The sequence below is a fragment of the Lampetra fluviatilis genome, chromosome 54 (assembly GCF_964198595.1).
Source record: "Lampetra fluviatilis chromosome 54, kcLamFluv1.1, whole genome shotgun sequence".
NCBI classification, from domain to species: Eukaryota; Metazoa; Chordata; class Hyperoartia; order Petromyzontiformes; family Petromyzontidae; genus Lampetra; species Lampetra fluviatilis.
The window spans coordinates 7,783,626-7,808,591 of NC_136328.1; the positions used below are offsets into that span (position 1 = coordinate 7,783,626).

Here is a 24,966-nt window from a genome sequence, read left to right on the forward strand (position 1 = left end):
TTTTTCTGTTAGAACTAACCCAAAACACCTCTACTATGGATATTGGTCGCGAAAGCCCACGTGTTATAATGACTTGACCTTGTCAGAGAAATGTGGAATTTACACCACCGGCTCAGAGCTGTACATACGAGGCGAGTGCCTTCCACACACTTGTTTAAATGTGAACCTGAAGTCCATATGTGTATGGCAAATACAGCCTGCGTGTGGTTTAATTTTTTTTTACTATCGTAAATTTCTGGTGCGCGAGGCAAGGCATGACGATCGAGACATTCGGAACAAAGCTGGCGGCGGCCGTAGAAAAATAACTGGAAACAAACACGAGTCATCAGTTTTTGATTTAAACACGTTCGGAAAATTTTAAAAGAGCGATTTTGGAACTTTTCCATGAAGCAGAGTTGATATTACTTGATGCCAAGTGTGGCACCATACTGGCAGGTACAGCACGGAGTTGATGTCATATTAGTTACATTACTTCAGGCTCTCTGGATTTATCCGAAATGAACCATTTTATTGCACCGTGCAAAACGTCATAGAGGCCCGATTTTTCAAATTTTCCTGATTAACCCCAATATCAGCGATAAACCCCAAAGACATCTCCGATTAGCACGGTTGGCTATGTACGGTGCAAAAGAAGTTCAACATACGTAAATATACACACTCCGCATCCGTGACGGGGGTTACACATTGTGATGTCAAAGAAAGCTACCGTGGGTGGCCGAGAGCCGGAATTCGAACCCAAATGTCTCGGCGGTGCCCCGTGCTCGACGGCCAATCCTCACCGTCTTCTTGAACTGCTGGCACTCCTCGGTTGTAAGCGAGTCCGCCTTGGCGATGAGCGGGATGATGTTCACCTTGTCATGCAGTCGCTTCATGAACTCAATATCCAGGGGCTTCAGCCTGCACACGGCAGAGGCGAATACATGGAAAGTGAATTACTTGCGAGCGCCCATTCCGACAGATCATCCTCATTAATCCACTGCTGGATAAATGCATCTACATCCCCCCACCAAACCATCGCCGTCTCGCACGGCAATGCGACGTAGCGATCCATTTAGAAACAGCGAATGGGCTGGTTTCTTTACAATTACGACTTCAACTGCTATAAATGCGCTACACCAGTTTCTGCAAATTATGAAAAAAAATGTTTAACGCCGTAAAAAATCCTGAAAGCAAAATAGGACCGTTGGAGTGCGATGAAAAACAGGGCTTTATTGCGGATTTACGAATAAACAAAAGTCTGGACAAATTACCTCTCGCAGTTCTCAACATTAAATGGTCTAGTGGCTTGGCAGACGATCAGCACCGAGTGGGCATACTGACTCTTGGCATTTCCTGGCAGTCGTTGCCAAAGTGCACAGCTCGTTGTATGCACGTATATATATGTTGAACATCTTTCGCACTGTACGTAGCCAACCGCGCTGATCATAGGTGCGGAGGAAGGAAAACAAACCAAACACAAAAAGCAGTTCTAAAGAACGGATTATTAAATCTTGATTGAAAAGTGCAGAGCTCCAGTGGCTGCCTAATATTTGAAGGAAGAGCATTCCAGACAGGCCCAGAAGCACATTTGAAACGGAGGTTTTTGGGTTAGATTGCGTAAATATAAATGTTTTATTAAACCCGCCACCACCCGACACAGCCAATAAGGTTTGTCACGTAAGCAAAACATGCCAATTCGCTACTATTTCAGCACACCGGTGTGTTGGAGAGAAAACCCACACGAAAGCCTACGTGTGAAATGCACATCTGAAAGCACGCGATGTGGTGACCGTCTTTGTACGATGGCTAGCCAAACGCCACCGCTGCAAAGATGATGACCGGAGTTCACGTGATGGTTTATGCTCGCTGTGAAGTCCACGTCAAGACCCTGCAAGTGCCCACTACGCCTAAAGTCTTACTCCGATGTTACCCAAGTAAAAACTCACTCCAGGCTGTGCAAGTGGCTTTGATTCGGGTGGCTTTGATCGATCCCTGATGCAAGCTACGGCGTATGCATCAGAAACTTGGACACACCGACAAAGAAAATGGAACGGCTCAGAAAATGGGAAAAGAAGCACCGACAGACGGATGGTCTGAATTACGCAGCTTGACAAGGAGAGCACATGAATACGAATAACAAATGCAAAGCAGGCATCCCACTGACTGACACATTGTGAGCATGGAAGGATGAGACTGGGGATGGAATGGCAGCCGAAGGAGAGAACAAACCCAAGGAGCACCACAACAGAAGCAGCCTGGAGACTAGCTCATCCGGAGGAATGAGATACATCACAGCAATGGCATCGGTGCACGTATATATCTTCGTCTAGCAGTGTATAGAAAAGGTACGATTATTAAAATGATCGTCATCATCTCAAATGGGATTTACAAGCCACTGATGCTCACAAATGCTGTATTTTTTCTTAATCCCAAGGCCACTGCAGTGCCTTGGGCACGCACACTTCACAGGCTGTAAACACTCCTCGCGCACCCGTGGAACATTTATTCACACGAGGAACAAACGTGCTTGCGTAGACTTGTTTTCCTACATCTGGGACAAGCACCTTTACGGAGCCAAACCGACATCACGAGCCGCAGGCAGGCGAACTAATTGCCAATATTAAATGGCATTCTGTACTTTCCCCCATCTTGAGGTCATACGTGTACACAGTACATCGTGAACACGATGTGTTGGGAACAGAGGTTGCTTTAAAATACCTATGCGCCGAGATTTGTGAGTGCCTTGTGTGATGTCAAAATTGCCAAGCTGAGATACCTGGGGTACCAAGGAACGGTTCAGATATCACTTCACAGCTGATGTTCGCCGTGGCTGGGAATCGAAAAACTAAACTAAAAGTTAACTATATTCGTTGGGTCTTTCAGTAAAGTCACGTAGATATTTTCTTTGAACCTATCTACGTGACTTTACCGAAAGACTCAAAGAATATGAATTCCTGCAGCCACGAAAGCTTTAAGTCAAGATAAAGTTAACTATTTTTTATGTTACCAGATAAGGCCCACTCTGAGCGGCCTGGCCACAAACAATAGCTCAACGAAGTCGCTTATCACGTGGAATTTTATCGTAGCCAAATACTCTAAACTCATGTTTCTAATTGTGGAGGGAAACCGGGAGGACCTGGAAAATAATCCACATGACCACGGGGAGAGACATGCAAACAAACTCCAAATATACAGCGGCAGGCGTCAGGGTCGAGATCGAACTCACGACCTCCTGCATACCAGGCGAGGGAGTCAACATCTCCTAGCCACCGTATCGCCTCTTCACAGGACGTGAGCACACTCCTCGAACTCGGGTCAATGGGTTCATAGCGCAGTGCGCTAACCACGGCACCACCAGTCTATCCCCGCTGGCATTGTGAGTGGGATATAAATTTATTATGAAATTCCAACCTAATTTTTTTTTTATTCAACATCTCATTGGATTAATCTTCGCAACACGAGGCCACGGTGTAAACTATCCAACACCTCCCTCTAGAGGGCAACAGGGCATGTTGGTACGAATGTGGTTCCGAGTGGCTCAATATATAAAGAACAAAAGCGAAAAATGCCTGGGCGTTAGGACTGACGCAACGCAGCAGATCAGCCCTATTTATAAAAGTCAAGTCACTGCGTATCTGTGCTCAAGTGCACATGGGGACGTGTTGATCTGTGACTCGATTACAGAAATTCTAGTCACTTTTCATCGCGCAGCATGAAAGCCACTGCACCACTGCTGCCCCGAAATAGTAGGAGCCATAATACTCCTCCCTACATATTTGGACACACGTATATAGGATGGACAACAGTAAAATTAAAAGTGTGTTGTTTGGCAAGATGTAAGGCACTGGAAAGAGAGTAAGACCTAACAGAGTGTGGCTTGACAATGACAAAAAGATTGGTGCTAGAAATATGTCGCCACTACTTTAGCATATTGGCACAAGACAGAGGAAAGTGGAAACAAGTTAAGAAATGTGCCCATGGACCGTGATGATGATACTCCCCCAACAAAGTGGTCTCTATCTTACCAACCATTCAGGGATGATGCACACTGGTAATGAACGGTAGTAATTAAGACAACTGGGTGGGGCCAAGTGATCAGGAAGCAGTGAGGATCAAAAACTGTCTCTAAAGTGGACAATAAAGTGCCCGCGACATAATTGGCAAGAGCGGTAAAATATTTGCACCACAGCGATGGCCTACATTCTCATTTTGTAGTTAAGAATAAAACTCTTTATACCGATTCTTTTAGGCACACTTTTTTTTAATATCCCGTTATTCATTTGTATAGCCCGTTGTTGATCCATTGCAGGATAAAGGTCATGGGGGGGTTGTTTGACTGGTCACCAATGGCCGGCTTAGGGTGTGGCCCCAGCAAAGTCTCTGATATCACTCGCCACTGATGTTAGCCGTGGCTGGGACTGGATCTGTCAAGAGGTTAACCCTTTCCCAATACAATGACGTACGTCTACGTCAACAGTTTTTAGAAAAAATACAATAACTTTATCGGTACCGAGGCTCCCACAAGGCCATGTGGCAGAGTTTGTATCCAGCTATCGTAGAGTGAGGTCGTGCCGCCAGTTTTCTGCGATGAGTACAATGTCTTTAAAAACAGTGGTGCTACGCCTCTATAAATGAAATTAACACTGAACCGCTTACGCGTTCCGAGATTCAGCGGTGAATGGGACAGCCACCCTGAAACTTGCAGACTTCTTGAAACGGGAAAGGGTTAAACGCTTGATGTGCAAACCACTAAGCTCACGCTCCTCATCTTCATCCACCTATAAACTATTTAATAAACATTGACGACACAAAACAGACGGCTATGATCACACACACATACGTACGTTAGGGGGGGGGAAACTCACAGAAAGTACATCTACAAACGCATAAAGAGACGTTTAACCCCTCCTGCCAGATCCCCAGGGCATCCGTGCAACTTGGAAGGAGTGGCGACAACAGCAGAAGCACGATTCCCCAAATGTGCCCCCCCGCATAAAGCGCACTGGCCTTGCTCTTCCTTCCGTCCTCACCCTTGCACGTGCCTCTCCCTTCCTGCCAGGAAACGCAGCTCGAAAAGGTTTTTCTGCGCGAGACGTTTTGTTCTTGCGTGAACGTTGGCTTGCTTCGTGTTTTTTTTGGTCAAACATTTGGGCTCATTGCTTCTCCGTCCTACAGTTTTTTTTTACCGTATTCTCCGGATAATGAGACGCTCCAGGAAAAGTAAAAAGCAAATAAAAAAAACTCTGGGTTAATTAAAAAAAAGTGCGTGTTATAACCTGGAGATTAGTATACACAATGGAGAACCGTCTTCCAGAAGATAATCATGAACGCGATGCTTCAACTCGGAGGAAAGATGTCTAGTCAGCTCACCGCTGAGCCAGTTATAACACAGTAAACGGTTCTATTCTTACTACAGGCAGCCCAGTAATTTATGTACAGCGATGTAATGATGTGAACAGGTTGCTGTACACCAGAGGACATTAATGAACCTGTCATGTGATTCACAAGAGAAGGCCCCGTCACGGCCTACTGATAAAATGCAGCAAATACAAGGCGGTCCAAAAGCTAATTTCAACTACCACACCGAGGGATTTCAAGCTCAGTGTGCCAACTACACGGCCGCATCCGTACAGGGCTTAACCGTGTTGTTGGACCAGATGGTTTGTGTGAGAACTGGTCATCTCACCATTGGAAAGGTGTTCCCGTTCAAACAATTATCAAAGGATAAATCAGTTCCATCATCCTTCTGCGGTCGAATAAATTAGTACAACGAAGTGCGATGTCAACTTTGATCACAGCATGGAGATTGTGGCCGGGGCCATGGAGATGGTGATTTTTCCACCTTCTGGTTCAGGGTCGCCAACGTTTCGATCCAAAGAAACCGGAAAACATAGCTGTGAGTTTTCCCAGATCATGCCACTTTAGCGATAATCACATACATTTCAATGACCCCACTATATCAGAAGCAGTAACATAAGCCACCATAAGAACTTATGGTTATGATAATAAATATTTGTTTCCCTCCACGCACCAAAAAATTAAGTGGAGCAACTTAAAATATGTCCTAAGTCAGCTGTACGATCGGACGTATAAACTGCCGAGTTTATTTGTAATCAAATAAACACTGCCTGCATATCATTCCAGGAAACTGATGTCACACAAGGCGAGTGTTTAATTGTTCTCTAAAAAATTTCCTTTTCATGTCATAAACAGCAGAGCGGCGAACGTACGCCGCGGAAGACGGCTACGTGGGCGCGTGTACAACTCAGGCCATTGCTGCCAAGTTGGGCAATGCCACGCCGCCAAGTCAGTGGCAGATTAATGTAGCTGTCATAATAGCTCAGTGCATGCTTTAAACAAAACAAAAGATTGTTATTGCAAGGGGGCCCATGTTGCCTTGGCCCAAGCATTCCGCAACACAACAGCATCACCACCACTACGCTCGCTGCTAGAGAAATAAATTAATGTTATTTTAATCACTTGAGATATATCGCTCTTTTTCAGAAGCGACCTGGCCACAAATAATAACTAAGCGGCCTATCACGTGGAAATTTAAAGCAGGCAAAAGCTCTAAACGCACGATTCAAAATGTGGTGGGAAAAACTGGAACACCCGGAGCAAAATTCACGTGACCACGTGGAGAAAATACCCCGGTTTATGTTGGGGACGCGTTCCTGAAATGTGCAAAGACTAATATGGAAATGACGTGAATCAAAACAACTTACAGGGAAGGTGGAGACGAAGGCTGAGAGGCGACAGATACGAGAAAGGACGGACGATGCTGTCGGTGGTGGCATTAAAGTGACGACGAATTTGCAAAATGATGTAAAACCGTAAGAAGTAAATCAAGGTATTACTGTACCAAACACTTGAGTCTAACAACCCCACGCATCTGACTTAGACGTTTTTGTTGTTGTTATAAAAGTAAATTCAACTCATTCTTCAAGTTCAACACTTTCTGCAAATGGTGGAAAAACCCATCGCAAATGTGAAATAAGTGCAGGCGGAGAGCATTGTGCATGAAATGTGGTGGTCACATGACGTGTGCAAGGCATGATGATGGGATTTGTGCCTTCTTGCCGTTTGTGAGCAGCACAGCTGTGTGTGTTGTTCGTCTAATGTTATTTTATGGGGTTAGTATTTAAGTGGCGAGCACACTGTGCTTTCAGTGTGGCCACCAGAGGTTGATTCTGAGCCACGGTTAATACCCCACCCCCTCTTCACTAACCCACCAATAAGCATGAAGTAATCGTTCAACAACCCCCAATGACCGAAAAGGTATTCATCCAGTAGTGGATTGAGAAAGGGCTGAAACTATTTGTGGTTTTCATCTGACTGCGTTGCACTGTGGCAGAGTGCCCTAATAAGAAGCCGTGGGTTGCCGTTAAAATTCCCGGTGAGTGGTTGGTCCATGCACATTATCTCCCTTGGATGATAATACAGATAATAAAATAACGTGGTTGAACCAATGGAGACCATGGTCTGCACCATGGGAATGTGGAATGACCACAACTGGAGCTGGGATATGAGTGGAGAAGGGTACTTCCCTCCGTGTCTGAAAATGAATACGTTTTGCCTCGACTTCGTTTTTCCTGCAACTTTGTGCCGAAATTGTAAACGACAGGAGTAATGCGGTCCAGTGGTCAGCAATGCCTGTCCACAGCTACAAGGTTTGCCACGTCAAATCCACCTGTGTATGCAACTAACCCTTTGAGGACTAGTCGTTGACACTTGTCGCTCGCTATCACCGCAATTAGTTCGCCTGCTAAGCCCGTGAAGTTTTCAACCAGGCGTAGCAAATCGACTGTGTATCGTGCGCGTGTATTACCCGCCGCGAGGGCTACTGTAAGTGCAGAAACACGACGGTACCACCGCCCCCCCCCCCAGCGACAGGAAATTCCACCGCGCTTGGTATTAGACCCAGCAATGCAAAAGCACTTCCAGCCGGCCCACCGTCTAGGGAATACGAACGGCATTTCGCGCAACTGTGCATCTTCAACGGCCCATTCCGCGCCTCTCTTCCCAACACGAAAAAGAAAGGCAAAAGAGATCCCCCCCCCCACGCCCTTCCATAGCCTCTAACAGGCTGTTGGGGCAAGTACCGTCAGTGAGCACTATTAAGGCTTCATGAAGTGCTCCTAGCCTGGCACAAGCACCGTGGTGACGTCACTTAGTAGTGAACAGCTGCTGTTGTACAATATAGTCGAGAATACAGCACAGAAGTAACTATCGTCCAATCCAACAAAAGTAGCATGGACAATTGCATATCTCAGCGTGCACTGCTGCATTGTTATCAGTACACAAAGGCAAAGATCCCCCGTATAGGCTTTCACAGACAATGAAAGTGCTGTTAGCACGCACCCATGCAGGCCAACATGGCACATGAGGGGGTCAGCACCACGCTCGGTCACCTTTGTCTCCCCAGTGCTGATGTTTACAGAGTGCACAAGGGTACTCATCTAAGGCAGTCAAGCTCGGGGAGGCCCAGGACTGCTTCGGATATTCACCACTGATCTCTGTTGGCCATGTTCGTAGCGCAACGCGCAAACCACTGCACGACCCTTTCACAACGGCACACACACGAAATGCTCTCCATGGGCACGTGTGTGTGCCCGACATTCAATCTCCCTCTTTAATCTGGGTAAACTTTAGCCACGTGACGCCTGCAGTTTTATTTCGTTTTCGCTGGTGGTGGGGGGTGGGTCGGTTTTTCAGGAATTCACAGCCTCCATGAGAGATGGCTGACGGCAAATACACCCATGCCCCACGACTCCCAAGCAGTGTTGGGTTTTTCTCACGACCAATTTAAGGTTCGGTGGTCGTACGGCACTGTGGTCACAGGGTGCTCGACTCGATACGTAAAGCCTCGCGAGTTCAACTAATGTCGGTGACGAAAGGCGCTTTAGAAATCGAAAATAGAACAGAACTCAGGCCCCCATAATCCCTTTGGGGATGATAACAAAACCGGAGGGGTTTTTGGGCTAAATCGCGTAAATATAAATTGTGCCGTTAAACCCACCACCACCCGTAAGGTTTGTCACGTAAAAACATGCCAATTCGTGACTAGTGCATTGGAGAGTAAAACCCACAACATTTACAATTCGAGTTAACGACTTTTCGCCGGTAATTACAACCTGCCTCATCAGGCGACAGCCAGAGCTGTGGACAAATCGTCCTGTTTAACAAAAGCCCTGCCCCCTGCAGGAAGTCAACAGGAGTTATCCAATGGTGAAATGGACCAAGCATTAGCCCTAGGCCACCAACAGCAACGTGTACCACCCTATATTACTGCGTGTCTGAGCGGGGAGAGAATTACAAGACACATAACACTTAAGTTGTGCCCACTAAATCTTCATGAAGCCAATGGGGACACACAGGCACTTTGCTTCTCGAAGCCTTCTTGTTGCGAGCAATAAGAGGGCTTGCGGTTCAACCCCAAGGAATCACTCGGGTCGTTTTATGCATCGAATAAGAATATTTATTTAGACTGGAGGTTTGTCGATGAACTATGAAACTCCTGTTCACAGATGCCCAGTAGGAGCGGGTCATATCAAATGAGTTGTCTTTGTACATTTATATGTTGTTACCGAAATGTGCATTGTATCTAGAATGTTGATCTCCGCGCGTCAGCAAGAGTTATTTCGACAATGTGTTGTCTGTAATGCTTGAATGAGGCTGCATGGCCCGCTTCACTTTACATAGACTGCTCTTACAGTAACTAGCCAGACAGGATAAACACGTCACTTAAATAAAATCAACATCCTCCAGCGGGACGCACACATTTCCCGATGATGTCACCTTTCGAGCAATGTAATTGGCATGAAATCCTGTTTCCTGGATCCAAGCATAAAGGGCTGGGTTTCTTAATAAGTGGTCCCATGGTCGCTGGGATTAGCAGCCAGATTCAATCATTGAGGTTTTTCAAGAGGACCAAGGACCCCCCTCCCTCCAATCCACGTAAGTTTAAGTAAATACAACCCTAAGTCTAAACACACGCGTCTACCCATCAGCAGGGTGGCACTGTAGCAGGAGCACTTAACAACAAACTGGCGGGTATACATACTGGTCAGAAGGTGGACTCGGGCCATCATCCATTACGGGGTCAACAAATTAGTAGTAAAAACAATAACTTAAACTTGTAACACACACAGTAGTATTCGCTCACTCTTGTGGAGAGAGGACTTTTGATCCACAAGCAACCACAAACAAGCAGTGTTTTAAAACTGCTTTTATTGTTTAGTTGTTGTCCTTCCCCCGCACCTCCGATTAGCACGGTTGGCTATCTACGGTGCGAAAGAAGTTCCAGACACATACAGAGGAACTCAACAGAGGCTGTCCTATGAAGATACTCATAACCTGTCCTCAAGAAAGTGGAATTTCCACCACTTGTTAAGGCTGCCTACACAGAGATGAGCACCCCCCCCCCCACCCCCCACACTCGTTGGGAACAGGGATAAGTTGTAACTTTTGTGTTTGAATCCAACAGTCAAGAGCTACTCCACCACACGTGCGAGTGAGCGTCCACACACGTGGACGCTCGCACGCACGTACGCTCGCACGCACGTACGTGAACACGCACATGCGTGGACGCACGCACACACATGCTTTAACACACACGTACCCATGGCCGGAAGGGAAGATGAAGTAGAGGCAGCAGTGCACGCGGCTGTCAGGCATGAGTCTCCGGTTGACCCGAGCCTCCGCATTGAGGTAGTCCTCACATTTGCTGTCGATGTAGTCGATGATGGACTGCCAGCTGCTCACACACACACACACAGGTAGACAAAGATACCCCTATTGTCTTACTGACTGATGGGGCCATTAGCGAGCACCTATTAAGGCAACCACGGCGCACACAAGCAGATGGGTGTGACCGACACGATGCCCGGGCAGGCATGCTGCTACTGTCCGTTTTGTGTCTGCCTGTCATCACTGACCAATCGGAATGCTCCCAGGTGTCAATCAGTCACTGCTGAAGGTCAAACGACCTACACCGAACACAACCCCCCCACCTCCACCTCATGAGCATCTGGTGATTGAGTGGTGAGTGTCAGGTGAGTGGTTGGTGGGTGTAAGACCAAGGCATGCAGTGATGCGGCAGAGCTCATCACCAACATTACTGTGCTACACAAACAAGTGTGCACCACATGCACATCGGGGGTTCAAGAAAACCTTCAGGACTGTGCATTCACACCTCCAATTAGCATGGATGGCTACGTACTGTGAGAAAGAATTTCAGCACACATACATACTTTCAATGATAAACTTTGGGACTAGTCTCGTAAAGCAAGATTGACGAACAAAAGGGGCGAGACAAAAGTGCACGTTCAATATGGCTGTAGCCAAGTGTCTCGCTCCCACTGTGATGACACAGCTGGGTGGATTAGCGGTCAGCACGCTCATCCATCTGTCTAGTTTATGTACAGGGTCGACACAGTTCGATTCCCGCTACAGCTGTTCGGTAACTTGAGCGTGGGGATGCTATCAGCAACTGCTCCCTGCTGCAACTCCGTGCACTAAAGAGAACTCTGTGATAACATTCACAAGAGTGCACAGAAAGTGGCAACGCTCAAACCTAACATCTCGAAACACCCGAAACGGATAACTGGTTGAGAGATCCTGTTACCCAGCTGCTCATTGGCAAAAAAAGACTTAACACGATTAAATTACACTAATTATGTAAAGTCATCCATAATACAGGTTTATTGGGTTAGATCGCGTAAATATATAAATGTTCGTTAAACCCGCCACCACCCGACACAGCCAACTAGTAAGGTTTGTCACGTAAACAGAACGTGGCCAATTCGTCACTAGTACAGCACACCGGTTGGAGAGCCAAGCCACAACATTTACCATCTGAGTACGACGTTTCGCCAGTAATTACAACTAGCTTCAATTACTGGCAAAACGTCGTACTCAGATTGTTGTGGCTTTGCTCTCCAACACAAGTGGTGTGCTGTACCAGTAACGAATTGGCATGTTCTGTTTACGTCACAAACCTTACTAATTGGCTGTGTCAGGTGGTGGTGGGTTTCACAACACATTTATATATTTACGCGATCTAACCCAAAAAAACCTGTATTATGATGATATTGGTAGCGAAAGCTTGCTACGTGTTAAACTATGTAAAGCCATTTTCTGAAACGAGAATTCCCGATCGCTTGGCAGGTCGCAGCCAGGATCGCAGAGCGATTCATAAAATACGTAATTGCATTGATAAAAATTCGCTGGTTAGTAGTCTCGCCCCCCCACCCCTCCGAATGCCGGAACACCGTTGAACGCAGTGTCAAATACAGGTAGTCCCCGAGTTACGATGGTCTGGCTTACGATATTTCGATCTTACGATGGCGATACGACAAAATTGTAAAATATTTAAAATTTCGCCCGGCAGGCAAACGCAGCAGCGTACGAGGTACGATACTGTACGTTGTTTTTTTTTAATAGCAGATAGGATTGTTTCCTGAAAAAACTTTCTATTAAATTGCAGTTCATATAGGTTGGCTAAGAATTTTCATTGTTTTTTTTACTTTACATTTTACTGTGCAATACAGTATTGTAATTAATACATACAGTATATAGTTTATACACTACGGTGCTGTAAATTGTTCTGTTTTGGTCAATTATCACCATTCTTTAAGACTCCTGGGTAGGCTAGGCCATCTTCGACTTACGATATTTTTGACTTACGATGGGGTCGTCGTAATGCATCTCCATTGTAAGTAGAGGACTACCTGTACTAATGAGGTGTTTGTCTTTCGCTGGAACTAGGCGATACTCGTGGCACAGGTGGCAAAACCGCGAGCAAGCGGCCCCACAATGTGCCATTGTCGAATGCTACGATTACAGGCAGTTTGGAAAAGTGAAAATACGAATTTATTACAAAAGTATTCTCAACAATCGGAACCAGGATGTACCTGGGGACTGTCTGGAATCTCGACAGGACGTGCGTCACCAATGCCGTGGAGGTGTAGGGGAATGTATGTTGAACTCACGTGACGGAATCTTCACTCTCAAGCGTGTTTGTGTGTGGAATTTTACTGGTCTAGCTCAAGCTACTGTCCGATTAGAATTCTTAATGAGCAAATGATACTTTTATGGACACCCTGTATCGTATGATAATAAAACTGATAACATTGACCCATTGTAGGTCCTAAATTAGTCAACACTTCTTGATTCTAGATTTGAAGCTGAAGACGCAAGCTTGTGTTGCCTCCGAAACGTCGTGATTTATTATTTTATTTCTATTATTTATTCTATTATTTGTATTATAAATTTTTATTATTTATTTTTTACCTACGTGACTTTACCGAAAAAACCTAAGAGTATGAACACTTCTTGAGCCCATCCTGCATAGCGTGATTTTTGTTCCAGCATTCTACGTGCCGATGGAAACCCGAGTACCTCCCACGAAACACTCTGTACTTATGCAAGCATAACACAAACTGTACGAAGTCGGTATGCAACCTACTTACTCTACCGCATCGTAAAGGCCAAGCAGCTGGGTGTCTGCCGCACGTGATCTCCCGAGTGCGATCCGCCTCCCAAGCGCTGGGTTGCAGGAGTGCAAAACCACTGCGACCGCGCGCTGTTGTTTTAGTGCGAGGGTGTGCGCATGTGTGTTTGCATGCACATGTGCGTGCGCGCGTGCGTGCGTGTGTATGGAGGGCAGTCGTGTAGCGGTCAGCACTACGAACCCGGCGACCCGAATTCGATTCTCGCCCACGGCCAACATCGGTGACAAATATATCTGGATTGCCTTCAGTACTTCCTCAACAGGCAAGGTCGATGAGTCCGATGCCTTCTATGACCTCCTGTCACAGGTGCTGGCTTAAGTGGCCCCTCGGGATAGAGTCATCTTTTTGGGTGACTTTAATGCCCGAGTTGGTCATGATGCTAGCACCTGGTCTGGAGTGATTGGAAGGCATGGGCCACATCAGCTCAATAACAACGGTAGGAGGCTGCTCGAATTTTGTGTAGCCCATGGGCTTGTAATTACCAACACGCAGTCCTGACATCAGCGCATCCACACAACATCATAAATGCATGCCGGGTCCAAGCAAGAACATCTGCTGGACTACGTAGTGACGGAACAGCTGATGCGGACCCATGTCCTTGACACCAGGACCTACCGTGGAGCTGATCTGCTCACTGACCATCGACTTGTCATCTGTAAGATGCGCCTGCCATTCTTCCACTCCGATGGTAGGTGTACACCCAGAACCCCATTCAAACCCATTATGGCATGGTCTCAGCTAGCTGATGAAAAGTTGCAAGATAGAATTTCATCATCGCTTGCGGCTGGGGTTGGCAGTCCCCCACTCCACCTGATGTCGAGGGTAAATGGCGAGGTTAGGACTGTGGCTCATGCAGCTGCAATGGCTGCTTTGGGTGCACGGTCCAGACCTCCTCAGAGACCCTGGCTGACAGAGGAGGTGTTCAGGTTGGCTGAAAAAAAGCGACAGGCCCACTCTCATCGTCTACAGCATCCTACGTCAGAGAATGAGGAGGCTTACTGCAGCCTTCGCTCGGAGATTCGGAGAGCCGTGAGGCACTGCAAGGATGGTTGGTGGTCACGGGTCGCTGAGGAGATGGAGTCTGCCTCAATGGCCCGCAATCACAAATCGCTCTTTAATTCCATAAAAAAAAGTAACCTGCAGCACCACACCTATTATACCATCATTAGGAGAAATAACGGTGATCCAATCTCCGACCCCCAGGAACAGGTTTGCAGATTTGCTGAGCATTTCTTTGAGGCCCTGGGGGAGGGGAAATCCCTCAGCCTGGAAAACATCGTGGGACAAAGTGGGGATGACCCTGCTGAGGCTGCGGTGCCTCAAATACTGGAAGAAGTCACCCTGTGCGAGTGGCTGGCTGAGGTGCCATCTGTTGAGGAAATAATGAAGGCGATCCAGAGCCTCAGACCAGGAAAGGCACTGGGCAGAGATGATCTGCCAGGTGAAATGCTGAGGGAGAGAGGCATTTGTGCAGACTACCCTACATGACATCATGACAAGAGTCTGGACCACTGGACGGGTTCCGCAGGATTGGAAGGATGCCTTGGTGGTCACTCTCTTTAAGAAGGGGGACTGCACAGACTGTAATAACTACAGGGGCATCTCACTCCTCAGTGTGCCGGGAAAGATCCTGGCAAGGATTATTCAACATCGTCTTGCCAGGCACGCTGAGGAGAGGCTTGCGGATCCCCAAAGTGGTTTCAGGAAAGAGCGGTCCTGCACAGTAGCCATATTTTCTGTCCGTCTGCTTTATTGACCTGGTCAAGGCCTATGATACCATCAGTAGGCCTGGGCTCTGAGTTGTTCTTCGTGCTTTCGGAGTCCCTGACCCACTGCTCACGATCATTAAGGACCATCATGATGGTGAGCGGGCCCGGGTAAAACTACGTGGCCGGGAGTCAGAGGCATTCCCTGTACACCATGGGGTGTGACAGGGATGTCCTCTGGCTCCCACATTATTTAGCATCTATTTCGACCACGTAGGTCAAGGGATGGCTCCCTATTGCTCAACCATGTTATGTATGCCGATTATCTGGTAATTGCTGCTCACTCAGAGGAGGAGTTGGAGGCGCTGCTGCTGAACCTGGAGCTTGCTACTAAGAGGTGGGGACTTACCATCAGCCCCACCAAAACTAAGCACCTGGGGTATTTTGTACCATCGGACACTCCACCCCCACAACTCCCAATTGGTGATAGGGCAGTTGTGGAGAGAGTGGAGAGTTTCCCATACCTGGACCGGCTCCGGTTTGACAGCAGAGGCCTCACTCCGAATCAGTCGAGCAACATTATCTTTTCATCGGTTGTGTAACGCTCCCTTCTCTACGCTTGCGAAACATGACCCCCCCTAATGGAACATCTTCGCCGGTTAGAAACATTTAGGCTGGCCTGCCTACGATCCATCCTGGGTTTAACCAGGCTGAATTGTGTGAGGAGCTCACAAATCCTTGAAAGATCTGGGCAAAGTCCCATCGGTGAGCACCTCCGGCAGGGAAGGCTGCGTTGGCTGGGTCATGTAGCCCGCATGCCCATCCACCGCATGCCTAAACAGCTTTTGTTCGGCCGGATCAAGGGGGCTAAACGGGCACGGCATGGGCTAGAGAAGTGATGGAGTGATGTGGTACAGGAGGATTTGGAGCTGAGTGGACTTGCCGATGACTGGTACCAGCGGTGTCAAGATCGGCCTCTGTGGAGGAGGCTCGTGAAGGACGCTACTGGGCAGTTGGAGGCAGTCGCCCTCCAACAACAACAGAGGGGGGAGGAGCGACGCTCAGAACAACGAGCGGAGTGCCGGGTGGCTAAAACACAGCAAGTTGGCACAGTAGTCTGCCCCGTGACCTCCTGCCAGAGGGCGTCCGACACATCACGTGGCCTCAACGTGCACATAGCCTGGCACAAGCGTCATGGTGACGTCACCGCCACTTAGTGGCGAATGGCGGTTGTTATTGCATGTGCGTGTGCACGTGCGTGCGTATGGAGAGTGGTAGTGTAGCGGTCAGCACTACAAACCCGGCGACCCGAATTCGATTCTCGCCCATGGCCAACATCGGTGACAAATATCTTAACCGGTCCTGGGCATCCCCTAAGTACTTGGGAGGCAAAGGCAGTCCGGCGTGGTGCTGGCTACCAACCCCCTCATGTGCCGTGCCGGCCTTCATAGGTGCTACTCGCTAACAGCACTTGCCCCAACAGTCTGTTCCAGGATACACGGGGGATCTTTTGTCTTGCGTGTGGCCGTGTGTGTGCGCCGATTATGAACGCATGCAAACTGAGAAACAAACACAAGCCCCACTACCTGCTAACTGGCATTCCATGAGGACCAATTGCCATACATCAGGGCAAGCATGCTGAACCCACACCAGTAAAATACCGAGAGGGAATTGAATCATGCGCCTGTGTGCAGACAGGCGAGGTTGTGCGAGCAAGCAAGTTAAAGGACAGGTCCGCCAACCTCATGAATATTATTCAGCGCAACGCTGAGAATTTAAATGATCGGTTTTACTGTCACGTAATGAACATAACGCTCAGTAGCAGTGCAGGTGTAAAAGTGCTGTCCCCTGCTGTTGGAACATGGGTCACTTGAAGGGATCTCAATGGTAGCTCTGTGGTATCTGCTTTCATGGGCCGTTGTCTGACACGATGGTTTGCATTGTCTAAAAGAGATCCAAATGTATGTACATGTACGTATGAACTTCTTTCGGACCGTACGTTTCCAGTCGTACGAATCAGAGGTACGGGAAATGGATCCCTCATCTTATGACATGGCAGCAATATCAATCAGACTAAGCTTGAGGAAAAAGGATTTAAAAAGTGATGAGCGGTCCACGCGGTAATTCTGTCCCTCTCTCTTCCCAGAAACCATTGGTGCGTTGTATCAGGCTTGTGCGTTTACCACAATACATTATTTTTTTAAGTAATGAGCGTGGCTTCGCATTGCACGAGCCACACAACTACCGTGTTTTGTCGGTGGCTCTGTGCGTTAACGGTACCAGCTGCTGTTGTCCACCGCATCGCCAAAGCCCGGCGTGTCCACTATGGTGAGCGTGAGCTGCACGCCGCCCTCCTTGAGCACCACCTTCGACTGCTCCACCTGCAAGAGACGCGCGGAGATTTGGCCTCACGGAACATCGCGGCAAGGGGCTGCAAGTGAAACGCACGAGAAGGCAGCTCTTACAAACGCAAGGCATACCCGGCCACCTTTCCATCCCGATTGTCTCTGTCAAGGGCACCAAAGACAAAAATCCCCCATATCGCCTATAAGAGACTGTTAGGGTAAGTGCTGTCAGCGAGCATCTATGCAGGCCGGCACTGTGGCACACGAGGGGGCGGTTGGCCAGCACCACGCCGGGCCGTCTTTGTTTCCCAACTGGCCATATTTACACACTGCACCAGGTACCCATTTGAGGATCAGTCGACCTGGGAGAGGCCTAGGATCGATTCAAATAATTATCACTGGTGTTGGCCCTGAGCGGGAATCGAACCTGGGTCGCCGGGTTCGTATCGTGGCGAGCTAACCACTTCGCCGCTGCTCCCCATTGGCTCCAAAACCTTTCCCGACTCGTGCGAACCACCGTCAACCCTCAAAATCTATGTCGTGGAACCACCATGCGGTATCAAATGTTGGCCTTTTGTGAAAAACATCGTATCCCCAACATTCTGACAGCCCACATCCCACGGCCTTGCGGCCCACCAACGATAGTCGGTGAGACCACAAGATGGAAAATTACAGGTCTACTACGTTCATGCCCGCATTGCAATCGGTACTCATTTTAGGCTGAACAGATCTAAGAGAAAGCCCAACGCGGGTTTGAATACTGACCGCCACCATCGGTTTGCTTAATGACCAGAAATGTTCGATTCTCTAACGATGGATATTTTCTCCTTATCCTTTTTTAATATTTAAATACCAATTCTGCTCGCGTTCTGCTTTGGCAGTTACCGTCATTTCACGCCGTCACCACGGCAAGCGTGCGCCTCCCCTCCGAAATGACGTTATTACCCAGATTAAGCAGGCGGCAGCCTCAATAGTGCTTGGATGAGCGACCACCATGCACGACAGGTTGCCATAGGACTATATTGTGGACAGCAGAGGCAGTACAAACCACTTCTATGCCCACACGTCTATGCCCCTCCTCTTCGCCAACTCCGCACTGAACGGAGTGGTGAACAGAGGTCGCAAACGGGTTTTGATTCCTTACCCGTACCCGGCCGCACCAGGGTCGCAAACGGGTACAGGTAGTTGGGTATCGGGTAGGGTACGGGTAACGAGTACCCGATTGCGACCTCTGGGATGAAGCCATGTTGCAGGCGCGGGTGGGTTGATTCTAGGAACTTGAATTGTGAGAAGAGACAAGACGTTGGGAAATGAGTGACAAACGGTTACTCACCAGTGAATCATGGCCTACCCGTACCCGTACCCGGCCGCACCAGGGTCGCAAACGGGTACCCGTACCCGGCTGGGTACGAGTATCGGGTACCCGATTGCGGCCTCTGATGGTGAAGTATGGTCTAACGACTCCCATCTTGTTAGACCGTTTGGGAGGCGCTCATCCAGCAGTGGATTGACAGACAGGGCCGTGCGTGTGTTGTGTTGCACGAGGACTGGATGCGGTAACCACGGGCCGCAGTCGCCACCACGGCACCCGTGCGGAAAGAGCACCACGTGACGTGCGGTGAAATCAACAACAATGTCGCGTCTATCCTAGGGTTTTAAGGCTTTTCTTGCAGCCTATAGGAGCTGTTTGGCACTATGGGACCGTGGTGGTTGATGGGCTGGGGTTAAACACTTGGGGCCTCAGGCATAGCAAAGCTATATTTGGTTAAAGCCCCTTTACGGTTGACCCAATTCGACGTGACATTTTTAAAAGAGGGAAATTGTTCTCAAACTGGTTACGCTCTGCTGCAAATAGAAAACCTATGAGTCTGCCACAATTAACACTAACGACACATTGGCGGTTGTACTGAGTTGATAATACAGTACTGCACCATACAGGGAAGCGTAATAAAGCAGCGTTAAACCCGCAGCAACATAATTACTCATTCTGTGACTAAATCACCCGGAATGTGCTCAATCTCATCAGACCTCAGAGGCTAAGAAGAGTTTGAGCCTGGATAGTGCTGGGATGGGCAAGCACCCGGCTCAACACTACGTGGTGAGCAGTCGCGGGCAGTGTGCAGGAAATCCATTGTTGTACTGGATGTCTATGCTTCCTCCCCACCCTTCACCAACCCTCACTGACCATCGTGGTAAAGTTTAGTCATACAACCCCCCACAACCAACACGATGTGACGATGTCCCCATCCAGCAGTGGATCGACAAGAGGACGATGGACGTACAGTTGCTCATCTGACCGAGTGGCCTTGTGGCAAAAGCACTGTGTGCACGGCGAGTGGGGAGCTCGTTCACTCGGAACATCGTCCCTCAAAAAGTTAATAAACTAAGTAACGCCTTGTGAAAAGCCAACATTTTTTTTTATGGGGAGAATGGCCTCGTCATAGAAATGTAGAATCTCCATCTGGCCAAGGGCTGCCAATGTATGTATGTACGTACAGTAGATAATCGATTATCAGCCATATTTTAAAAAAAAATCCGGATATTAACTAATAATTATTTAAAATTGCTTATTTTTGCACATTCTTGTATTAAATGTTCTAGTTATGCTTTATTAGTGTTATAAATTAGTTTACTCTATTAAATTGGCATGAACATACAAATAGACAAAAATAAATATCCTATTTTTTAAAATTACTGTATTTACTGTACCGAACTTACCCACTCCGATCTCCAAAACTCTACATGGGTCGATATATAAAAGTACAGTATTTTCTTTGTTTAAGTTGCATGTAGTGTATAATGTAGTGTATTTTATATACTTTTTTGTCACGGGAACATGCTGCCGATCGCCAGACTGGTTTCAACCTTCAGGGTGGTGGAAGCTGGATAACCGCGCGCTTGATAATCGATGATCAAATGTATGATGAACTTCTTTCGCACCATACGTAGCCAACCGTGCGAAATCAGAGGTGCAGGAATTGAGCCAAGTGCCCCCCCCCCCCATTGCTCATCGAGCCGAGGCAGACACTGACGTAACTACTGCTATGGTTTTTTTTGTGGTTGTGACATTTACATTAAATTATGCCTGAGGCTCTATTGTGTGAGGGGCGTGTTGTTTTGGCATCACAACATATTTCCTTCCAGAACGCACGGGTTTAAGAATGATTTCTCTCAGTCTCGTATCTGTCAAAATGCCGGTGTCCTGCTTAGGGATGTTTTGACCGCGTACGCTGCACAAAGCAAAAAAAACATCTTTCCGGATGCAAATGTTGCCCTTATGTTCTTAGGACACACCTTCAGGCATTAACACGGATATGTAGAGGCCTTTGTAAATCCATTGCTAGATGAAGGCCTTCCCGAGCCCTTGGTCAATCTGGCTGTTTCGCATTTTTTTCACAAAGCTGATAAATGCCACTGATGTTGGCCTTGACCGCGGTGGCGAGATGTTAACTCCCTCACCTGGTATGCAGAAGGTCCCGAGTTCGATCTCAACCCTGACGCCTGTATATTTGGAGTTTGCATGTTTCTCTCCCTGTGGCCGCGTACATTTTTCTCCGGGTCCTCTGGTTTTTCCCCCACCACATTTAGAATCAACGTGCATTTCGAGTACAATATTTGACAAATTTCCACCCGGTAAACCACTTCGTGAGCACCATTTGTGGGCAAGTCGCTTCTGAAAAAAATATTTAAGCTAAGGGTGATGGAGGCCTCAGCACAATTTCAAATAGAAAAATGCACTGAGACCCTGAATTTAAAAACAGCAGTCAACAAGCAGTCACCCCATTCGGAATGACGGCCACAGGCTCCACGCCGCCATTGGAGGGCGAGCATCAACCCGATTCTCGTTTGAGCAGGCAGACATTTAGCGACTCTTGATTGACACGTGTGTACAGGGGATTCTGTCTAGCATGGCAATAAGCCTGGGCATGGGGGGAGGGTAAGGACGATTCTATGGCCAGTAGACATCCACGAAAGTGGCACTAAAAAACTTGCAAGGATGCCCGCCTACTAAACCACAATGCAGAAGTGATGATGATTATTGATAGGAGTGCCATATCCCAAAGTGGTTCTGTTGCTGATCCATAAAACATGTCTGCGCTTTACAGACTTCACCTTGTGCACTTTACGATACGGCTTCTGGGGATTTCTACAGCGACAAGCCACGCTCGGCGGTGGGACGCATTCCATCCCGATGAGAGAAAACAGCGCAGAGTGCTAACGGTCTGGGAAAATGCTTCCTCGGGCTTCGTGGGAAAGTTGAAAAAATAATCAAGCTGCACAATGTGGAGCTGTAGAAGCCGTCGCCGTCGATTTGGAGCTATTTTAAAACGGGAATAGCGTAAACACGGGCTCACGCACACACTCACACGACAGCATCAGAGCGTGCGCGCATGACAACTGGCAACACGGTTCCCATGAACTTGATTCGCCAGTTCGCCAACCCATGTTGAGGACTCTAACGGACCGACTGTCTCGTCTCATCCGCACCGAGTTCCACCGCCACCACTACAGCTCCTGACACTTCTCTCCGTCTGCTTCTTCTGCTGTCACTTTGTAATTTCTTCCTGTCGTCAAATTTTCTTGCTCAAATCAAGAAACGTGCTAACTCTTTATCGATTACAAATTTGGTAGTGCTGATTGTTGCTGGCCACTCGGTGTTTTCGGCCTTTGGGCCCTGTGCTCGGCAACAGTTTTGAAACGTCATGAGACCTCCTTTGCCAGTATTCAATTATGATAATAGGGTTTTCCCCTTTCTGTCAATAAAACAGTTGTGTTAAGATGTTAAACACCAAACTGAAACCTTTGCAAGAATGTCTGCATTAACCATATATACTTGTGGTGAACATGCAAACAAAAAAACACACTGACAGTATGTGCATTGTCTTTAAAACTGATTGGTCCACACCAGAGACAGCTTTCTTTAGAGTCTAGTCTCAAACAAGTACATTTGTGGTTAATGCAGACATGATTCCTCGCAAAGGTTTCAGTTTGGTGCTTTAACATCTTAACACCTGTTTTGAAATGTTTTAAGAAGTAATAATGGGGCATTGACTTTGACATTGAACTGTAGTCAAGAGTGGACATATAATGGGGGGTGTACCCTGCTATTGTTGAGTGCAAGAGGTGGTTAACTCACACCACACGAGGTTCTCCCTGCAGGCAAGGGACATCATCAAGCGCCGTCTCGGAAACACATATTGCCTACAATCCGCGGAGGCAGCTTTGAATACTCTCGTTCAGACGTTGCTGTGCGCTGTTGAACAAGACTTTTGGGGTGCAGAGCTGTACGTATGGCTCCAGCCAATAACATCAGTCTCCACTGCGGCATTCTTACGAAAGGTTCTCGGTAACACCTTGCTGATAAGAGTCGGAGAAGTTAAAACAGGTCTAGGGTTTTCCTACGTGAAACAAAACATGAGCGGCCAACACTGGTTCTGAAGGCTCATTGGTCAAAGCGATGAATATTTTTTTTATTTTGGCGACGAAACGGATGCCTCCTTACCTGCAGTGATTTATAAGATAGGTCGTAGAGCGACGAGACTAACACAAAGATGAACTCGCTTACCGGGCCCACAAGGTCACCGTTTACTTAATTGTGCTTCTGTACGCTTTTCAAAGTGGGATATTTTAAGAATGTTAAATATTAATACTGTTGAATTCACACACACGTATACATTTTTTACAAGCTAAAATTTAGTTGCCTTGAAAAGCCACAGATGGCTACGTCGTAAATACATCAATTTAGGTGCCTGTGTCCATCTGCCAACCCATGAGTCACCACCGCAGGGTTCTCATTTGACCATTATTCACGGTGGTCAGCACCGGCTAAGTCGATCTATGGCGAGCAATGCGCCAATGCTCATCTTCATGGATGACCCTTGGACAGCTGTGAAGAGGCAACGTTTCTTTGGCAAGTACTCGCCCCACCTCCTCCCCTCCCACAGGACAACCGAAGTTAAATGGGCGATAAGGTGACCCCGTTGATCAACCAGGAAACTATAAACATCACAACTAAAACAATGGTTCCTACCCGAGTAACTACTTATTATTTTCCTTGTAACTTTGAGGTCGGCAGCAAACCTGATAAGGCTGTCAAGGCCATGATGAAGACCCGCACTTTGTAACTTTGTTTTTGTTCACGCTTGGTGGGCGGGGAAGAGGGATGGGGTGAAGGTCCTAAGGCTGCGGGACATTGCGTTGAGACACTGCTGAAAGACGTTCTGCCCAATGAGCCAGGAGGAGACTGGGGGCAGTGGAATGCACCACGGAATGTGGTGTCACATGCCATGCACAAATACTGAAAAGGCCGCCCCCCCCCCACTGCCTCGACCCACAATGCCTCGCCGAGCCCACACAAACAAGTCGATCCATTTCAATTACAGAGACAGCAGCGGACAAATGAACCAATTTTCATAGCAGCAAAAACAACAAAGGTGGCTCCACAGGGCTGGTGGTGATGCAATGTGGGATTCAGTTGAGGTGGCGCGGGTGGCTAAGAGGTCAAAACGTTGAACCGGCCATCGCTGAGAACCTGAGTTCGAAGCCAGGTTTCAGCTGCATGTGATGAAACCAGGTCCTGAGTGTAGTCAGTTCGTGGTTTCAGCAATTTTGCTAATGACTGCACACAAAAAAAATCCCTCACTTAGACTAACTTTAAGCATGAAGGATTTGAAATGTTGGTTTGACTGTAATGCGATTAACATTAATTGTGGTGGCAGGGCGGGTGGGAAAGTACTGCATTCTACGACCGTGTGGAGCAGAAGTCACTTTTCAAGGATCTCAGAGGTAGCTCTGTGATATCCGTCTCTGTGGGCCATTCCTCGAACACAAAGGGTTGCGCTGCTTGGCGAGAGATCAGAATGCCTGCTTCGTCAAATGACATGAGGCCGATATCACGATTGGGATACATTTGGTGAAAAAAAAGACAAATTGTAAACAAAAAAAGACACAGAAATTGTAAAATAAATTTAAATAAATGTGGGATGTAGGGTGTTGGAGCACTGAGCCAGTACCACCGAGATTTGCCCATCCCAGACTCCTACTCGACGAGCATCACAACTTAGTGGGGATTCAAAAACAGCTGTCCTATGCAAAGAGTGACTTCCACCACTGGCTCAAGGCCACTAACACAGAGGAGCGTCGTCCGCGAACAAAATCTATTTTACCGAAGCAAAACAGATAAAAGATTGACACTACAAAATAAAACCGATGGAGTCCAGCATACGACTTGCTCAATACCTGCTGCGGCACGCCACGTCATTTACCTGGAGGGTTTTTCTGACCCGCTGGGAGGGCCCCGGGTACTCGGACGCGTAGAGGTCGGTGAGGAACAGCGAGTTGATCAGCGTCGACTTTCCCAGGCCAGACTCGCCTGCAACACAAATTAACAACGACCATTTAAGCCTTTCACCATACATCAGT

The 24,966-nt window shown here is 47.7% G+C and overlaps 1 protein-coding gene across 2 annotated transcripts in view; it reads right to left on the minus strand.

The window, feature by feature from the left end:
* Positions 1 to 24,966, minus strand: part of SEPTIN7 (septin 7) — a 56,934-nt gene that overhangs the window by 12,788 nt on the left and 19,180 nt on the right. For both annotated transcript variants that reach the window (XM_078879688.1, XM_078879689.1), the window contains exons 2-5: positions 24,810 to 24,916; positions 17,480 to 17,580; positions 10,601 to 10,735; positions 780 to 897 (exon numbers count right to left, since the gene is read on the minus strand). In XM_078879688.1, coding sequence (XP_078735814.1) covers positions 780 to 897; positions 10,601 to 10,735; positions 17,480 to 17,580; positions 24,810 to 24,916 — 461 coding nt within the window. The remainder of the gene's footprint in view (positions 1 to 779; positions 898 to 10,600; positions 10,736 to 17,479; positions 17,581 to 24,809; positions 24,917 to 24,966) is intronic.